At 39.5% G+C, this 17,771-nt stretch overlaps 1 protein-coding gene across 1 annotated transcript in view; it reads left to right on the forward strand.

Moving 5' to 3' along the window:
• Positions 1-3,529: 3,529 nt before the first annotated feature.
• Positions 3,530-17,771, forward strand: part of UBXN4 (UBX domain protein 4) — a 44,770-nt gene continuing 30,528 nt past the window's right edge. Inside the window, exons 1-2 of the mRNA XM_049889248.1 lie at positions 3,530-3,780; positions 14,479-14,581. Of these exons, the coding sequence (XP_049745205.1) occupies positions 3,699-3,780; positions 14,479-14,581 (185 nt within the window). The 5' untranslated portion in view covers positions 3,530-3,698. The remainder of the gene's footprint in view (positions 3,781-14,478; positions 14,582-17,771) is intronic.

Below are 17,771 nucleotides of genomic sequence, written 5' to 3' on the forward strand. Positions count from 1 at the left end.
CTAGCCTACAGGACAGAGTAGAACTACCCCATTAGGTTTCCAAGACTGTAATCTTTACGGAAGCAGACTACCACATTTTTCTCCTGCTGAGCAGCTGGTGGGTTTGAACCTGTAAGTTAGCAGCCGAGTAAGTGCTTAACCACTGTGCCACCAAGGCTCCTTCTGGTAACCACAGCCCTGGATAAATCCAAGTATCCACTTTCTCAGTGCCTGTACCCAGGGAGTAAGTAACCACTGGAGAAAATCCCACAATTGGGTAAATTCAAGGTCACCATCTTCTCCTGGCCTTCAGCACTACCTGGCACACCAACTATTTTTCCCTAGTCCACTTGCCTACAAACACTCAACATTATTTCAACCTCACCCACTAGCCTCCAGGTGCCAATCTCCTTACTCATTGCCATCAAGTCAATTACAATTCATAGTAACCCTACAGGACAGAGTAGAACTGCCCTATAGGGTTTCCAAGGCTGAATCTTTATGGAAGCAATCTGCCACATCTTGCTCCCTTAGAGCAGTTGGTGGGTTTGAACCGCCAACCTTTTTGGTTAGCAGCACAGTGCTTAACCACTGCACCACCAGGACTCCTTCTGCCAATTACCTTACCGCCCCCCACCCCTTGCTGTCAGCAAATGACCCGTCTTTCATAGGGAAAAATTAAGCCTTTAGATGAAACTTCTACTTTTTATTGTCCCAAAATTTATAAACTTATTTATATCCAAACTTATTTCTCCTTTTCTCTCCCTGTTAAAACAGAAAATATTTCTCTCCTATCTACCTGTGCTCTGTACCCAATCCCAGTTTGTTTAGAATGGTGGTGATTACAAGAAGCAATATGCAACTTACAGTGGGCTAAACAGTGAGGAAGGACACTTATTATCTCACAAAGGAAGAAGTATGGAGACTGAATATCACTTCAGGGTTGGTTCAGAAGCTCTGTGATGTCATCATAGACACAAGTGCTTTCCATATTCCATTCTGCCATTCTCAGAGTGTTGGCAATGTCTCCCCTCATAGCCACAACATGGCTGCAGCAGTACCAGGCATCATGCATACACAACCACATCCAACAAAAAAGTGTTGTGCTTTCTTCCATGTGCCTCTTTTTATTAGGAAATCTTTTTCTAGAAATGCCGCTCCCCACATCGGCCCTTCTGCCAGCAAGAAATAATGAGGGTCATTGTGGAAGAATGATTGTAGAGTAGGCTACTGACAGTATTTGCCACATACCCCATATTGCCTCTCATCTTCATAGGGGCCTCCCTCTCTCCTAACCTCTCTTCTAACCCCCTTTTTCTCTACCCTCTCTACCCTTGGTATCTTTGGTATCACACTCTTTTTCCTCCACCCTGCCTCACTTCTTCTCAGTCTCCTTTACTGGTTTATACTTTGCTATACAAACAACCCTGTAAATTCTGGAGGCCAAAAAAAAAAAAAAATTTTTTTTTTTAATACCTCAGTCTTGTACTCTTGTCTCATCCTACTCTGCACAGTCTCCTTAACTGATCCCATCCTCCAGAGCCTCAATTATTTTTTTTATGTAGAGGAATCTCAAATTCCTATCGTGTTTTCTGAGCTCCAAACCTGTTTGCCTACTTAACATCTCTATTTGAATATCTCTCCAGCACTCCATAAATATGTTGAATATTGAACTCACCATCTTCATGCACCACTCCCCACCAACCTGTTCTTCTTTCAAAAGTATCTGCTTCTCCATCTCCTTTAACTGGTCTCTTCACATTCACCCGTTCCTTCTTTCAGTCCATTATCCACACAACAGCCAGTATGACTGCAATTTAAAAACCCAAATCTTATATGTTTGTTTAAAATTCTTCAGTGGCTTTCTACAAATATTTAGAAAAGGTCCAAAATCCTTAACATGACTTCCAAGACCCTGTATGATCTGATCCTTGCCTATCTTTCTAGCCTCATTTGATCCCGCTCCCCTTTCTATGCTTTTGCCGCACTGGATGTTTTTCAGTTCTGCGTTCTCTGGCTTCAGAGTCTTTACAATGCTGTTTCCTCTGCCTGAAATAGCCTTCTCATCCTTCACCTGGCAAGATTTCTCCTGACATGTCATTTCCTCAGGAAGGCCTTTTCTGAACCTGCTAGTCCATGTTTGGTCCCACCATCACATACTTCTGTAACATTCTCAGTTTCCCCTCTTGTGGCACTCCTCCTCATTTGCAATCACTTACTCCATGTCTGCCATCTTCATTAGACTGTACAGTCCACAAAGCAAAGCCTTGTTTGACTGGTTCACTTCCTTATCCCTCAATGCCAAGTACAATGCCTAGCTCATAGTAGACAAACAATGTTTCATAAATGAGTGAAAAGCTATGAATGATTTGTGTAATATTTAATTCTAACACTAGAAATAATTAAAGACATAGCTCTACTGGAAGAATTTATAGGTGGAGTGAATTGTAGGACCACTTAAAATTGATATTAAGGAGCAACTTATTTTTCCTGTTGTATAGGAATGGCATCCTATATAAGCAGCAACCGTTAGTAATCAGCATTACATTTTAATCTATAATTATACTACATGAAAGGCCTGATCGGAAAAAAGTAAATAAAAAATTAGAGTGCCATCTGTTAGCTGTTTTTTTTTTATATGTAAGAAAGGATTCTTTTCAGTTGTATCAACTCCTTAATACCACAGATTGTCAAATGTTCCATTGCTGGAAATTTAATTGATGTAGAATGTACAATAACATATGCAAATTTAAATAAACCGCACAAGCTTTCAGCTAATGGCTATGAGGCCATGTTAGTTCATGAAAACATTAAATACGAATCTGTTTCATTTTAATGACAACCATCCACAAAATGGGGCCCTGGTGGCGCAGTGGGTAAGTGCTCAGACGCTAAGCAAGAGGTCTCGCAGTTCCAACCAACCAGCTCCTTGGAAACCCTATGGGACAGTTCTACTCTGTCCTACAGGGTCGCTGTGAGTCGGAATCCACTCGACGGAAATGGGTTTAGTTTTTTTTTAATCCACAAAATGCCATATCTTGATTATAGGACCAAAGACGAAAACAAAATTATCTATTCTACCACAGAAAGTTAACTGGATCTCACACAATGGCCACTAATCAGAATATTGCATGTTTGCCCCTTAGGCAGGGTGTCATGTGGGCAGGGACGATTTCTTCCACGTTCAGCGTCTGGATGAGGCGACGAATAACATCTCCCAGCCGGTGATCGCCGCTTCTCCTCCCCTTTATAGCTTGTGTTTAGAGACTCACTACTGCCCCCTTTACCTGTGCCTCGGAAAACAAGTCAGTTTTTCCTCACTAAGGAGGCGACCGGCCTAAAATGACTACAATTCCCGTCATGCCTTACGAGGCCCCGTGACCCACCGAATCAGTTAGTCATCCTTCCCACCGCCTTCTGCTACTTCCTGGACTGCAGGGCCTGAGCCCTAGCGGGCGCGCGCACGCACCGGTTTGCCAACGAGACAAGAGGACGGGGCGGTGGTGCTGACGGCGACGTGCGGCGTCACGTGAAGCGGGGTGCTCCTGGCCCGCGCGCCTGCGCGTATCCCAGGGGGCCGCTGACGGGGGTGCGCGCGTGTGCGGAGCCGGAGGCCGGAGCAGCCCGGGCTGCGGGCCCCGACCGAAGGGGGAGGGCGGGGCCAGCTCCGGGACGGCGACGACTACACACCGAGCGAGCGCCTGGGCCTGAGGGGAGCGATGCTGTGGTTCCAGGGCTCCATTCCGGCCGCCATCGCGTCGGCCAAGAGGAGCGGCTCGGTCTTCGTGGTGTTCGTGGCAGGTGAAGGGGGCGAGGGCCCGAGATGCGGCCGGGACAGCCCTCCGGCCTACCTCTTCTCTACCTCAGCCGCCCGTGTACCCTACTCTACTTTCACAGCCTTCGACCCCAGGGCCGGCCCCGACCCCGCCGCGTTCCCCAGAGAGGCTGTGCAGACTCCCAACTCCCGGCTCCTCCAGGCCCAGGCGCCTCAGCCTTTCTCGGTGCTCCGGGAGCCCCGGGCTGCCCGCCCCTGGCTTCTCCGTGCCTCCCCCGTTGGTTTGGGACACCGCGGGCCTGGGCCGGGCCGCCCTGCTCTCTCGGCCGCGTCTCCAGAGCGCCGGGCAGCCGGCTCTCAGCGCAGGGGACGGGGAGGTGGCGCGCAGGCCCTCGCCGCCGGGCCCCTCTCGCCTCCGCGGAGCCATTGCCCGAGGAGCTGGTGCAAGCCGACCCCTGACCCCCGCCCCGGCGCCGCCGTAGAGCCCTGGTCCCCGAAGACCCACTTCGGGATGCTTTAACGTCCGTAAAGTTCCTGATTTTTAGCTGGGGGTAGAGGCGGGTCAGGCCACTGGACACGCAGGGGGTTCGTAATTAGTTGTGGGCTTTCAGGAAGAAAGCTGTGTCATCGTTAAACAACAAAGGGAAACTACCTGATGTTCACGGCTGCTGTCGTTAGTATGTTCCTAGAACATAGACGAGCTAAATGATAGTGTTGGGAGGGAGAGTATAGTGTGGAATAAATTACTTATGCTGTAAGTTGATTTTTTACCAGTTGTTGAAAAGAAGCCGACTTTCAGGCCTTAGTTCTCCCTTTGTTGTCTTTCTAGTCTAAAATCTTCCTATTTTAGAGAGCGTGTACTAAACTCATTGCCGAGTGTGGCTCAAGGTTATTTTGCCCCATATTCATTTATTACTGAAACCTTCTAGATTTACAGTACACCTTATGCCTTTATGGCTTTACTGATTCTCATTACGTGAACCATGTCAGTGCTTGTGATTAATGTTAACTTGAACTGTATTATTTTTTCAATTTGTGTTTAAAACGGTTTACTCATAATTCACTCACGTTTCTTGGGAGATGGAATAGTAGTTCCACAACTTCATGCACTGGAGTGAAGAACAAGCTGTTTAAGTTATGCTAAATTTTTAGCCCAATGCCTTAATTGGAAGAGCCAGGATAGTTTGCCACCTGTTTTGGAATTGTAGTTTACATAAATAAGTAACTGCTATAATCCCGTAAAAAAATAAAGTGGATTAAAGACAAGGAAAACTAAATGACACTGATGCTAATTAAAAGAATACAATAATAGTTTTATGATGTTTTAAGTTGTTAGTGTTTTTCACATAAAATCTTAATTCTTTTTTGTAGGTAGAACTGATTTTATTACCCCCTTTTATAGATGAGGAACCTTGGTGGTGTAGTGATTAAGTGCTAGGGCTGCTAAACAGAAGGTCAGCAGTTCAAATCCACCAGGTGTTCCTTGGAAACACAGTGGGGCAGTTTCACTCTGTCCTATAGGGTCACTATGAGTAGGAATTGACTTGATGGCAATGGGTTTGTTTTTTTCATTCGGTTATACATGAAGAAACTTAACCACACTCATAAAGTGACATACTAGGGTCACAAAAAGGATTGGCCAAATTTTTAGTCGTTTCAAAAAAAAAAATCTTGCTTTTTTGCTTATCAAGAAAAAAGCAACAACAGTTGTAGACTGTTTATGTAGTTATTTAAATTGGTGTAGAAATCAAGAAAGCTAGGATTGTGGTACTTAAGTATTTAAACAAAAATACAATCCATGGTCTCCAAACGTTCCTAGAAAGTTGTTGCTAGGTGCCTGTTGAGTCGATTCTGACTCATAGCGACCCATTGTACAACAGAACAAAGTACTGCCTGGTCTTGTGACATCCTCACAGTCTTTCTATGTTTGAGCCCGTCATTGCAGCCACAGTGTCAGTCCATCTTGTTGAGGGTCTCTTTTTCACTGACCCTCTACCAAGTATGATGTCCTTCGCCAGGAACTGATCCCTTCTAAGAAATATCCTGGCTGTACTTCGTCCAACACAGATTTGTTTGTTCTTCTGGCAGTCCATGGTATATTCAATATTCTTTGCCAGCACTGTAATTCAAAAGCATTGATTCTTCTTCGGTCTTCCTTATTCGTTGTCTAGCTTTCGCATGTATATGAGGCAATTGAAAATGCCATGGCTTGGGTCTGGTGCACCTTAGTCCTGAAAGTGACATCTTTGCTTTTTAACACTTTAAGGAGGTCTTTTGCAGCAGATTTGTGCAATGCAGTATGTTGCTTGATTTCTTACTGCTGCTTCCATTGGCATCCATTGTGGATCCAAGAAAAATGAAACCTTTGACGACTTCAATCTTTTCTCCATTTATTATGATGTTGCTTATTGGTTCAGTTGTGAGGATTTTTGTTTTCTTTATGTTGAGGCATAATCCATACTGAAGGATGTACTCTTTCATCTTCATCAGTAGGTGCTTCAAGCCCTCTTCACTTTAAGCAAGCAAGGTTGTTTTCTGCGTATTGCAGGTTGTTCAAGTCTTCTTTCTAGAAGGTACTCTTGGGATAATCAGTTTGAAAGAAGAAATCCTAGGTTTAATTAACAGATATTTGGAAATACTGTTGCAGATTATTACAGTAATAAAATAACAACATAGGTCTTGTACTTTGGGACTTTGTGTACTTATATGTTCTTTAAGTTTTTACTGATGAACGTGTATGCATTTTAATGACTTTAATGTTTGCAGAAAGATCATTAGCAACTTGGCAAAAGAGTCTGTCCTTTGACCTGTTCCAAAATACTATTGGCTTTTCTACACTTTTAGCAAATTAATCCCCAAGACTAAGTAGGATAAGTGTCACTCCAGGAATATGGAGGTAGTGGACTCATGAAACTGCAACCCTTCCAAATTGCCTAGTGCTTTGTTCATAACTTTGAAGAATACAGCCAGAACTCGAGATTTTCTTAGATCTGAGACCTCAACAATAATATGGGAAAATTTTTCAAATATGGAAATTTTTTTAAAAAGATACTTTTATGACTGGAGGGAATGGTCTCAAGGGTATATGTTCATTTATATAATCATTCATATGGGAAACATTTTAGGCAAGCTGCTTAGAGAAAGTTTTGTGGATGAATTAAATATTATAGAATTGATGTTAGGAGACTGAAGAGATTACTACTAGTTTAGCCAACAAATTAACAAGAATTTTCAAAGTATTGTAGCTATGTAAATTGAAAGAAGTAAAATGAAAAAAGAGATTGTGATTTTCTTGGGAAGGTGGAATGATCTGACAAGGAGCATGAAGCATGTTTTCTGCTGACTAGTATTGTTAAAAAAAAAAAAAAAAAATTTGATGACAGGTACCATTTACTGTCTTTTTCGGTTAAAATAGACCACAAAAGCCTTTAGTTTTTGAGCAGTAGAAATCTTCTAGGTTGGAAGGGCTGGCTGCAAGGATGGATTACCACATCAAAGATGTGATGAAAACCATGTGAAATTGTGCACTACAGATTAGTAAGTAAACACAAGTAAACTCATGTATGCCTGGCTTAGCGTAAGCCTGTGCGTACCTTGCTTACTGGTTAATCTGCCTCTGGCTGGCTGTATTAGGGTCTGCATTTTTTTGTCCCTGGGTTTGTGCTGCTCTCCTTTAGTTGCCTTGACTTTGGATACTGCTAATACCACCAAGGATATAATATCTCCTCCTGAAATGTTGGGCCCACCTAACTCCATAGTATAGTTCATAATTTGATTTAAAATAAAAATCTAAAGATAACAGAACTTGGCAATTAATTCCACTCATTAGTTGTAAATATTAAGAAAGCTGTCACTGAATTGAGCATAGGCAGTCACCAGACTACAAATGAGTTCTGTTCCTAAGCCTGTCTTCAGGTCAGATTTGTACGTAAGTTGGAACAGTTAGGTATGGTTCAGATCTAAGGTCAGTTAGTCAAATGTTAGTCTTATTATATGGTATATAGTGTACCTTTCTAAGGATAAAAAACATTAAAGAAGCACTTCAGGATACACTAAAACATCGTTAACATAATAATACAGTAATACTAATGTATGGGAATACTAATGTTTTGATGCATGTCGCAAAGTAATGCCTGTTGTTACGAACCATTGTATGTATCTTGAATTCTTAATATAATAGGCTTTGCAGGGCTTGGTTCATAACTATGGGTTTTGGTTACTCAGATGTTTATAACTGCAGGGACTGTCTATAATTCCATTCAGCCTTCTACTCGTCTGGTGAAGCAGCTGCTGCCACCACTAGCTTGAGTTATGGACAGAAACTGCCAGTGGGGAGCTACATTTGAGACCCTAACCACATGACACAGTGTAGATGAGTGAGTAGGAAGCACCAACCCCAAAAGAAGCAGATTCATGCAGTTGTCTACATGATATCCCCACTTGAATGCTACACAGAATTCCCAAACCTAAATGTGTATGTACTGCCTAAACCTATTGTTTTTACCCCAGTCTTCTATGTTTCAGTAAATGGCCACTGTATATGCAGTTGGACAAACCATAAATGTGGGAGTCATCTTTGACTCTTCTTCTAGAGTTCCACCTTTAACCCATCCTAAGTCCTGATAGTTTACCTCCTAAATATAAGAATATATCCTGACTCTGTCCACTCCATCTCTGTAGCAACCATGCTACTCTTAAGATACAATCATATCTCACCTGAATCACTGAAATTGCCTCTAAACTAGTCTCCTTACACTCGTATCCCCTTACACACCTATCATCAGACAGTGGCCAAAACTTAAAAATAAAAAGACTTTGTCATTCCCTTGCTTATTTCCATTATAATTAGGAAAGCAACAACAACAAAAAAACTACCCAAATTTCTTAGACATAGCTTACAACGCCCTGTATGATTTGGCCCCTTCTTAACTCTTCAGTCTCGTCTTTTGTTCCCATTGTTCATGACACTCAGTCTCACAAAGCCTTTTCTTAAAAGTGCCAAGCTCTTTCTTGCCTCTAGGCCTTTGTACACATATTCTTTCTGACTGGTGGACTCTTTTTGCCTGTTGGTGTGTCTCAGCCCTTTCACCCTCTAGCTCTTAAATGTCATTCCAGAGAAGGCTTCCCTGACTAAAGAGATCTCTATTTTCTCTCATAGTTTTGTTTTCATCACAGCATTTATTGCTGTGATTATTTGTTTATTTATGGTTGTTTACTTGTTTAATATTTTTTTCTACCATTAGATTTTGTTGTTAGTTGCCATCAAGTTGATTCTGAGTCATGGCGATCCTGTGTATGCAGCGTAGAACTGTGCTCCATAGCATTTTCTAGGCTGTGACTTTTCGGAAGGAGAGCACCAGGCATGTCTCCCAAGGCGCTGCTGGGTGGATTTGAACCACCATCCTTTTGGCTAGTAGTCAAATGTGTAACTGTTTGCGCCACCCATGGACCCCTACCATTAGATTTTAAGCTCCATTAAGGGTAGGCACTGTGTCTCATTTGTTTAGTATATAGCCCAGTGCCTAGCACATAAGTGCAGTAAAATAGTGAACTAGTGAAAGAATAAATGAATGAAAAGGATCCCTCACTCCTCACTGCCTTCTCCAAGAAACGTTATAGTAAGAGTGTCCCATATAGATACTTTATAGGTTGATAGTCAAGTCGTTAACATGCAATTGTATATCTTCTCAGCCCGTAGTCTCTGAAGACATACTCAGAATGGTAGTTTTCCCTCATTCTGCTTCTTCAACATTTAGGGGTCTGCTAATGGACCATTCTTTTTGATCTTGCTCTGTGGATGCACTCTAGTCCCTGTTAAGATTTCCATGGCCAATTCTCAAGTCCCTATTCCTAGTATTCCTGAATTTCAACCTCACACAAAATATATTCAGATGTGGATGTGCAGTATGGGAGTCAAGTATTTCAGTCATTCCAAGATACTTCCTATACCATTGTCTATAATTGCAGAAATTTAGCTACTCATGCCACAAAATATTTATTGAGTGCATACTGTATGACTGTTTGCCAGATAGCAACTGTCTGCCAGGCATTTGAATTACATCAGTAAATAAAACAGGAAAAAAAAAATCCTTTCCCTCACAGAGCCTTCATTCTGTGGGGGGAGATAGTCAATAAACAGTGAACATAATAAATAAAAGAGTGTATTAGAAGGTGATACCTGTTACCGAAGGAAAAAAGGCAGATGATAAGGGAGCTTTGGGAATGTCAGAGGGTGTAATTTTAAAGTGGGTGATTAGGGAAGGCTGTACAGAGAAGGTGATAGTGAGCAAAGACTTAAAGGATTTGCGAGTTAACCATGTAGCTATCTGGGGAAAGACTATTCCAGGCAGAGGAAACAAAGACTTGAAGGCAAAAGTATGTCTTTCATATTTGATGAATAGCAAGGAAGCCAATGTGGTTGGAGCAGAGCAAGGGGGAACGTAAAAGGAAATGAAGTCAGAGGTAACTGGAGGCCTGATATATAGGGCTATGTGGGCCATTGTAAGCACTCTGGCTTTTACTTTGAGGGAAATAAGGAGCCATTGTAGAATTTTTCACCGAGGGTCGATAGGATCAGACTCTTTTTTTTTTTAATTGTGTTTTAAGTGAAAGTTTACAAGTCAGTCTCTCATACAAAAATTTATATACATCTTGCTGTATACTCCTAATTGCTCTCCCCCTCATGAGTCAACACACTCCTTCCCTTGACTCTATTTTCGGGTCCATTTGGCCAGCATCTGACCCCCTCTGCTCTCTCATCTCTCCTCCAGGCAGGAAATGCTGACATAGTCTCATGTGTCTACTTGATCCAAGAAGCTCATTCTTCACCAGTATCGTTTTCTATCCATAGTCCCGTCCTATCCCTGTCTGAAGAGTTGGCTTTGGGAATGGCTTCTGTCTTGGGCTAACAAAAGGTCTGGGGACCATAACTTCCAGGGCCCTTCTAGTTTCAGTCAGACCATTAAGTCTGGTCTCTTTACAAGAATATGGGGTCTGCGCACCACTGCTCCCCTGCTCCCTCAGGGGCTCTCCAGTGCACTCCCTGTCAGGGCAGTCATCAGTTGTAGCTGGGGAGCATCTAGCTTTCTGGTCTTGGGCCGATGCAGTCTCTGGTTTATGTAGTCCTTTCTGTCTCTTGGGCTCATAATTACCCTGTGTCCTTGGTATTCTTCATTCTCCTTTGCTCCAGGTGGATTGAGACCCATCGATGCATCTTAGACAGCCTCTTGCTAGCGTTTAAGACACCAGAAGCCACTCTCCAAAGTGGGATGGAGAATGTGTTCTTAATAGATTTTATTATGCCAGTTGACTTAGATGTCCCCAAAACCCCACCCCTGCTACGCTGCCTTCGAAGCGTTCAGTTTATTCGGGAAACTTCTTTGCTTTTAGTTTAGTCCAATTGTGCTGACCTCGCCTGTATTGTGTGTTGTCCTTCCCTTCACCCAAAATAATTCCTATCCACTGTCTAACCAGTGAAAACCCCTCTTCTTCCCCCTCTGGTAACCATCAAAGAAGATTTTCTTCTCTGTTTAAACTGTTTCTTGAGTTTTTATAATAGTGGTCTTATATGTTGTTGGGTTTATATAATATTTCTCCTTTTGCAACTGACTAATTTCACTCAGCATAATGCCTTCCACATTCCTCCATGTTGCGAAATGTTTCATGGATTCATCATTGTTCTTAATCGTTGCATAGTATTCCATTGTGTGAATATACTATGATTTATTTGTCCATTCATCCGTTGATGGGCATCTTGGTTGCTTCCATCTTTTTGCTGTTGTAAACAGTGCTGCAGTGAACATGGGTGTGCATATATCTGTTCACATAAAGGCTCTTTCTTGATTCTCTAGGATGTATTCCAAGAAGTAAGATTGCTAGATCGTATGGTAGTTCTATTTCTAGCTTTTTAAGGAAGCGCCAAATTGGTTTCCAAAGTGGTTGTACCATTTTACATTCCTGCCAGCTGTGTATAGTGTTCCAGTCACTCCACAACCTCTCCAGCATTTATTATTTTGTGATTTTGGATTTATGCTAGCCTTGTTGGAGTGAGATGGAATCTCATTGTAGTTTTGATTTGGATTTTTTGAATGGCTAATGGTCGTGAGCATTTCCTCATGTATCTGTTAGCTACCTGAATGTCTTCTTTAGTGAAGTGCCTGTTCATATCCTTTGCCCACTTTTTAATTGGGTTATTTGTCTTTTTGTAGTTTTTGCAGTATCAATAGATTTTAGAGATCAGATGCTGATTGGAGATGTCATAGCTAAAAACTTTTTCCCAGTCTGTAGGTAATCTTTTTACTCTTTTAGTGTAGTCTTTGGATGAGCATAGGTGTTCGATTTTTAGGAGCTCCCAGTTATCTAGTTTCTCTTCTGTATTGGTAGTAATGTTTTGTATACTGTTTATGCCATGTATGCTCCTGATGTTGTCCCTATTTTTTCTTCCATGATCTTTATCGTTTTAGATTGTATATTTAGGTCTTTGATCCATTTTGAGCTTGTTTTTGTGCATGGTGTGAAGTATGGGTCTTGTTTCATTTTTTTTGCAGATGGATATCCAGTTATGCCAGTACCGTTTGTTAAACAGACTATCTTTTCCCCATTTAACTGACTTTGGGCCTTTGTTAAATATCAGCTGCTCATATGTGGATAGATTTATGTCCAAATTCTCAATTCTGTTCCATTGGTCTATGTATCTGTTGTTGGACCAGTACCAGGCTGTTTTGACTACTCTGGTGGTGTAATAGGTTCTAAAATCAGATGGAGTGAGGCCTCCCACTTTGTTCTTCTTTTTCAGTAATGCTTTACTTACGCGGGGCCTCTTTCCCTTCCATATGAAGTTGATGATTTGTTTCTCCATCACATTAAAAAATGTCGTTTGAATTTGAATTGGGATTGAGTTATATCTACAGATCACTTTTGGTAGACGTTTTTATAATGTTAAGTCTTCCTATTCATAAGCAAGGTATGTTTTTCCACTTATGTAGGTCTTTTTTGGTTTCTTGCAGTAGTGTCTTATAGTTTGCTTTGTATAGGTCTTTTACATCTCTGGTGAGATTTGTTCCTAAGTATTTTATCTTCTTGGGGGCTACTGTAAATGGTATTGATTTGGTGATTCCCTCTTCAATGTTCTTTTTGTTGGTGTAGAGGAATCCAACTGGTTTTTGTATGTTTATCTTGTATCCTGATACTTTCCTGAACTCTTCTATTAGTTTCAGTAGTTTTCTTGAGGATTCTTTAGGTTTTTCTGTGTATAAGATCGTGCCATCTGCAAATAGAGATACTTTTACTTCTTCCTTGCCAATCTGGATGCCCTTTATTTCTTTATCTAGCTTAATTGCTCCAGTTAGGACCTCTAGCACAATGTTGAATAAGAGTGGTAATAAAGGGCATCCATGTCTGGTTCCAGATCTCAAGGGGAATGTTTTCAGAATCTCTCCATTTAGGATGAGTGATCTGGCTTTTATTTTTAAAGAAAATAGCTGTGTTAAGAATAGACTGCAAATAGGGGCGACTAGTTAGCAGCAATTGCAGTCATCTAGAGGAGATACGATGGTATCTTGGATCAGGGTCGTAGCAGTGGAGTGGTGAGAGAGAGATAGTTACATTCTGGGTATATTTTGAAAATAGAGTCGACTGGACTCAAGGGTAACTAAGGTTTTTGGCCTGAGAACTGAATGGATGGAATGACCAGAAATGGAGATGGCTAAAGGTGGATTCCATAAACGAGGAGGGAGGGGTGCAGGGAGAAAGCAGTTTACAAAAAGAGTAGGTATAGAGTGATCTCACTTTTGTAAAACTCAAAACTGGCCTGAAAACATTTTTTTTAATCTGTAAATTGACAAAGGTAGCTCACCTTTAAGAAAATACTTAGCTTTGCTAACTTCAGATATTTTTCAGTGTCTCAGTCAGGTGAGTTTCCTTCTGCCCCCCATAAGTGGTTATGCTAAAACCTAGACATTACAAGTTAAACTTGAAACAGTCTTGATTTATATAAATCTAGGTCTTGATAGGAATAACTTTTAAAACATTTTTATTGAGGTATAACACACAGTAAAGTGCACATATACTAAGTGATCATCTCAGTGAATTTTTATACATGAATACACCTGTGTAACTCATGCAGACCAAGAAAAAGAGCATTCCCAGCACCCCAGAAGGCTCCTTCATCACCAGAGTAGCCACTGTGCTGAATTCTGTCATCATAGATTAATTTGGATCAGCATAACTTTTATAAAATGATAATTAGTGTACCTATAATAAAGGCAAGTCCAACACTATAAACGGAATTGGACCTACCTCTGTCTACCTTGGAGGAATTTTGAAAAATAAATACTCGGATGTGGAAGACATTAGACTCCTTAACAGAAAAGTGCTGTACACAGGAAGGGTATTGTACTTTTATTTTCCAAAATTACATTATCTATAAAAGCCAAAATAGACATTTCTACTGATGACTTTTTATTCTTGTGATATTATTTGCGTTGTAATTTGAATCATCTTTGAAAAAATACTTTGTATAATACAAATAGCAGAATTTCGTTGTTCTTTATGTCAACAGTGCATTCATATTTCTCATTTTATGGAAAAAACTCAGTTTTCAAATTTGATAGAAAATATTATTTGTGGGAGTATATTTTATTTGAAGTTCCAGATTTCCAGGGAAAAGAATTTGCGGTCAGCAGATAATAACTTTATGTTGTAAGAATCCTTACAATGTTTTACAGGTAATGATGAGCAGTCTACACAGATGGCCGCAAGCTGGGAAGATGAGAAAGTGGCAGAAGCATCCTCAGACAGTTTTGTTGCTATTAAAATCGACACCAAAAGGTTTGCTTATCTTTTAATATTTCTTGACTTATAAATATTATAATCATGGTCTTTGGTTGAGATTTATGGTGATTCTCTTGGACTATGAGAATGCTGATGCTACTTATTTTTGTATGTCTAAGGGATTTTGGGGACTTCATTTCTCACTGTCATTTTCCACAGTAATTATATCTTGCTGTAAAGTCTTCACATTCTCCTAGTCTACCAAGCAATTATGTGACATGTACCAGGAATGCAAGAGAACTGTGATCTCCAGTTCCTAAGAACTTGGAAGTAACTAAATAATATATTGAATATTCCTGAAAACTTGACCAGTTGCTCTTTTGGATCCTATATTTGGGAGTGGAGACATTTAATTGAGTAAGAATGAAGACATTTATAGATCCCTCATAGTAGTTGATATCCTCAAATCTGTTGTGTTTTGCCGTCCTTCCTCTGCCCCCCCCACTCTTTAACTTTTTATTATAGAACATTTCAAAAGTACAAAAGTAATTGGATATGTAATGAGCCCCCCTCACCATATACTTGTTAACTAGCTCTGATAATTACCAACTCATACCTAGCCTTGTTTTATCTATATCCCCACAACTTCTAATCATCTCGTAAGATTTAAAAAATTTTTTGAGGTAAAATATATATAACAAAACATTTACCATTTCAACCGTTTTTATATGTCTAATTCAGTGACATTTATTGTATTCACCATGTTGTACAACCATCGTTACTATCCATTGCCCAACTTTTTTTTATCACCCTTAGTAGAAATTCAGTACCCCTTAAGCTTTTTTGTGGATTCTTTGGGATATATATATGTGTGTGTGTGTGTGTGTGTGTGTGTGTGTATAAAATCATATCATCTGTGAATACAGATAATTTTACTTCCTTTCCAAATTGGATGCCATTTATTTATTTTTTTCTCACCTAATTGTTCTGGCTAGAACTTCTAGTATGGTGTTGACTAGCAGTGGTGAAAGTGGACATCCTTGTCTTTATCCTGGTCTTAGGAGGAAAGCTTTCAGCCTTTCTCATAATAATAAATAATAAATGGTCTTTTTCATGTTGAGGAATTTCCCTTCTATTCCTTTATTGCTGAGTGTGTTTATCATGAAATGGTGTTGGATTTTGTCAAATTCCTTTCCTACATCAATTGAAATGATTGTGTGTTTCTTTTCCTTGTTCTGTTAATGGTATATTATATTCGTTGATTTTTTTATATTGACCCTTCTTTGCATTCCTAGGATAAATCCTGCTTGGTTGTGGTAATACCTTTTAATACCGTGTTGGAATTGGTTTGCCTAGTATTTAGTTGAGGATATTTGCATCTATATTCATAAGGTCATCCCATATAATTTTCAAACAAATTCAAAGTTTATCATTTCACCTATAAATATTTAAGGATGTGTCTGATACAGAAGGATTCTTAAATTTTTTAACATAACTCTAATACATTGGAAACAAATTAATACTGATCTTTAATGTCAAATATCTAGTGTTAAAATTTTCATTTGTCTCATCAAAGTCGTAATTTATTTGTGTATTTAATTTGTTACAGTTTGTTTGGGTTGTGATCCAAAAATGATTATGATTGGGTTAACCTCTCTTTAACATCTCTTTTAGTCTGTAGGCTTCCCCCTCCGTATCTGTCTCTCTGTCTCTCTTTCCCCCTCCTTCTCTCTCTCACCCTTCTCCTATTTTTCCTTCTCCTCCTCTCCTCCTCCCTTCTCTCCCTCTCCCCAGTTTCCTTGCAGTTTACTTTTTTAAGAAACCAGTTTATTTCTTCTGTAGAGATTTTTCAATTGTGGATTTCGTTGATTGCACCCCTGTTGGTGTCATTTAATTTGTTCCTCTGCTCTCTATTTACTGTAAATTAATATTTGTATCTTGAGACTTGATCACATTCAGATTTAATTTTTTTTTTCCTCAAGAATACTTCATAGGTGGTGGTAGTATGTCTTCCATCAGAAGGCATATAATGTCTGGTTGTCTCTATGATGTTGGCAGCTGTTGGTGATCAGTGCCTGGAAATATCAATTCATTGGTGGTTGCAAAATGATATTGTGATATTGATAATATCAGAATGGATAGTGTATCTGAAAATGAGACAAGATTAAACTGTTCAGAAATTTACCTGTGTTAAAATGTATTTAGAACTTTCCATAGTAACAAAAAAAGTCAAAACAAAGCAAACCCTAGTACACCTTGGCTCACAATATCAGTTATTGAAGTATACATTTATTGAGCTGTAAAATTTTAATAAAAAGGGAATCTGTAGAATATTTATTTATATTGTACACAATTTTCCACAAACACTTTTTAGAGTCAGAAATGACAGGAGGAATATGGGAATGTGGAAGAAATGAAAATTTCATAATTCTTAAGATTATATACAGATTGATTTATCTAGCATTTTTTAAAACAGGCTTTCTATTAGGGATGCGTGGATGCCTGTGTATGGTGGTAGCTGATGTTTCTTTCATTATAGACTGCCTCATAATGGAACCTAATGTATCTTTTAAATTATGAAAAGAAAATTTTATTGTACCATAATTATTAATTAATATTTTGGGGACATTTTATGTGTGTGTTTATATTTATTTATTTATGGAGGCAGCATGCATAGAAAATAGCTTGGTAGGAAATGCATCAAAATATATGGTGGTTATTTCCAAAATGGTAGGACTCTAGAAAATTTTTTTCTTTGTTGTTGCCATCAAGTTGGCTCTGACTCATGGTATTTTCCTATAAATTTGAATGTTTTTATCAAGAAAAAATGAAACAAATTCAGTTCTTGGAGACATTAATTTGATTCTTGGAATTACTCATCTACACTGATCAATGTCTCTTATTTATATTATTAGTATAAAGTTCATTTCCCATCCATGTCCCTAACCACCCAGTTTTCTTTTCTAGAGATACTTCTTCTTCTTTTTTTTTATAATTTTTATTGTGCTTTAAATGAAAGAGATATTTCTTAACATTAAAAAAAAAAACTGTTTTCCTCCCCTTTTTTACAAAAGTGGTAGCATTTTGATGTACTTTTTCTGTGCTTTTTTCTTTTTTATAGGTGCATAATTAATCAGTTTTTGTTGCAGGATATTGAGGTTATTTCATATTCTTTTTTTAAAAAAGTATTACATTGTCACATGCACAAGTGATAGACATTAATTTCTTCTTTTACAGGTTGATATAG

This window comes from Elephas maximus, chromosome 6 (assembly GCF_024166365.1).
Source record: "Elephas maximus indicus isolate mEleMax1 chromosome 6, mEleMax1 primary haplotype, whole genome shotgun sequence".
NCBI classification, from domain to species: Eukaryota; Metazoa; Chordata; class Mammalia; order Proboscidea; family Elephantidae; genus Elephas; species Elephas maximus.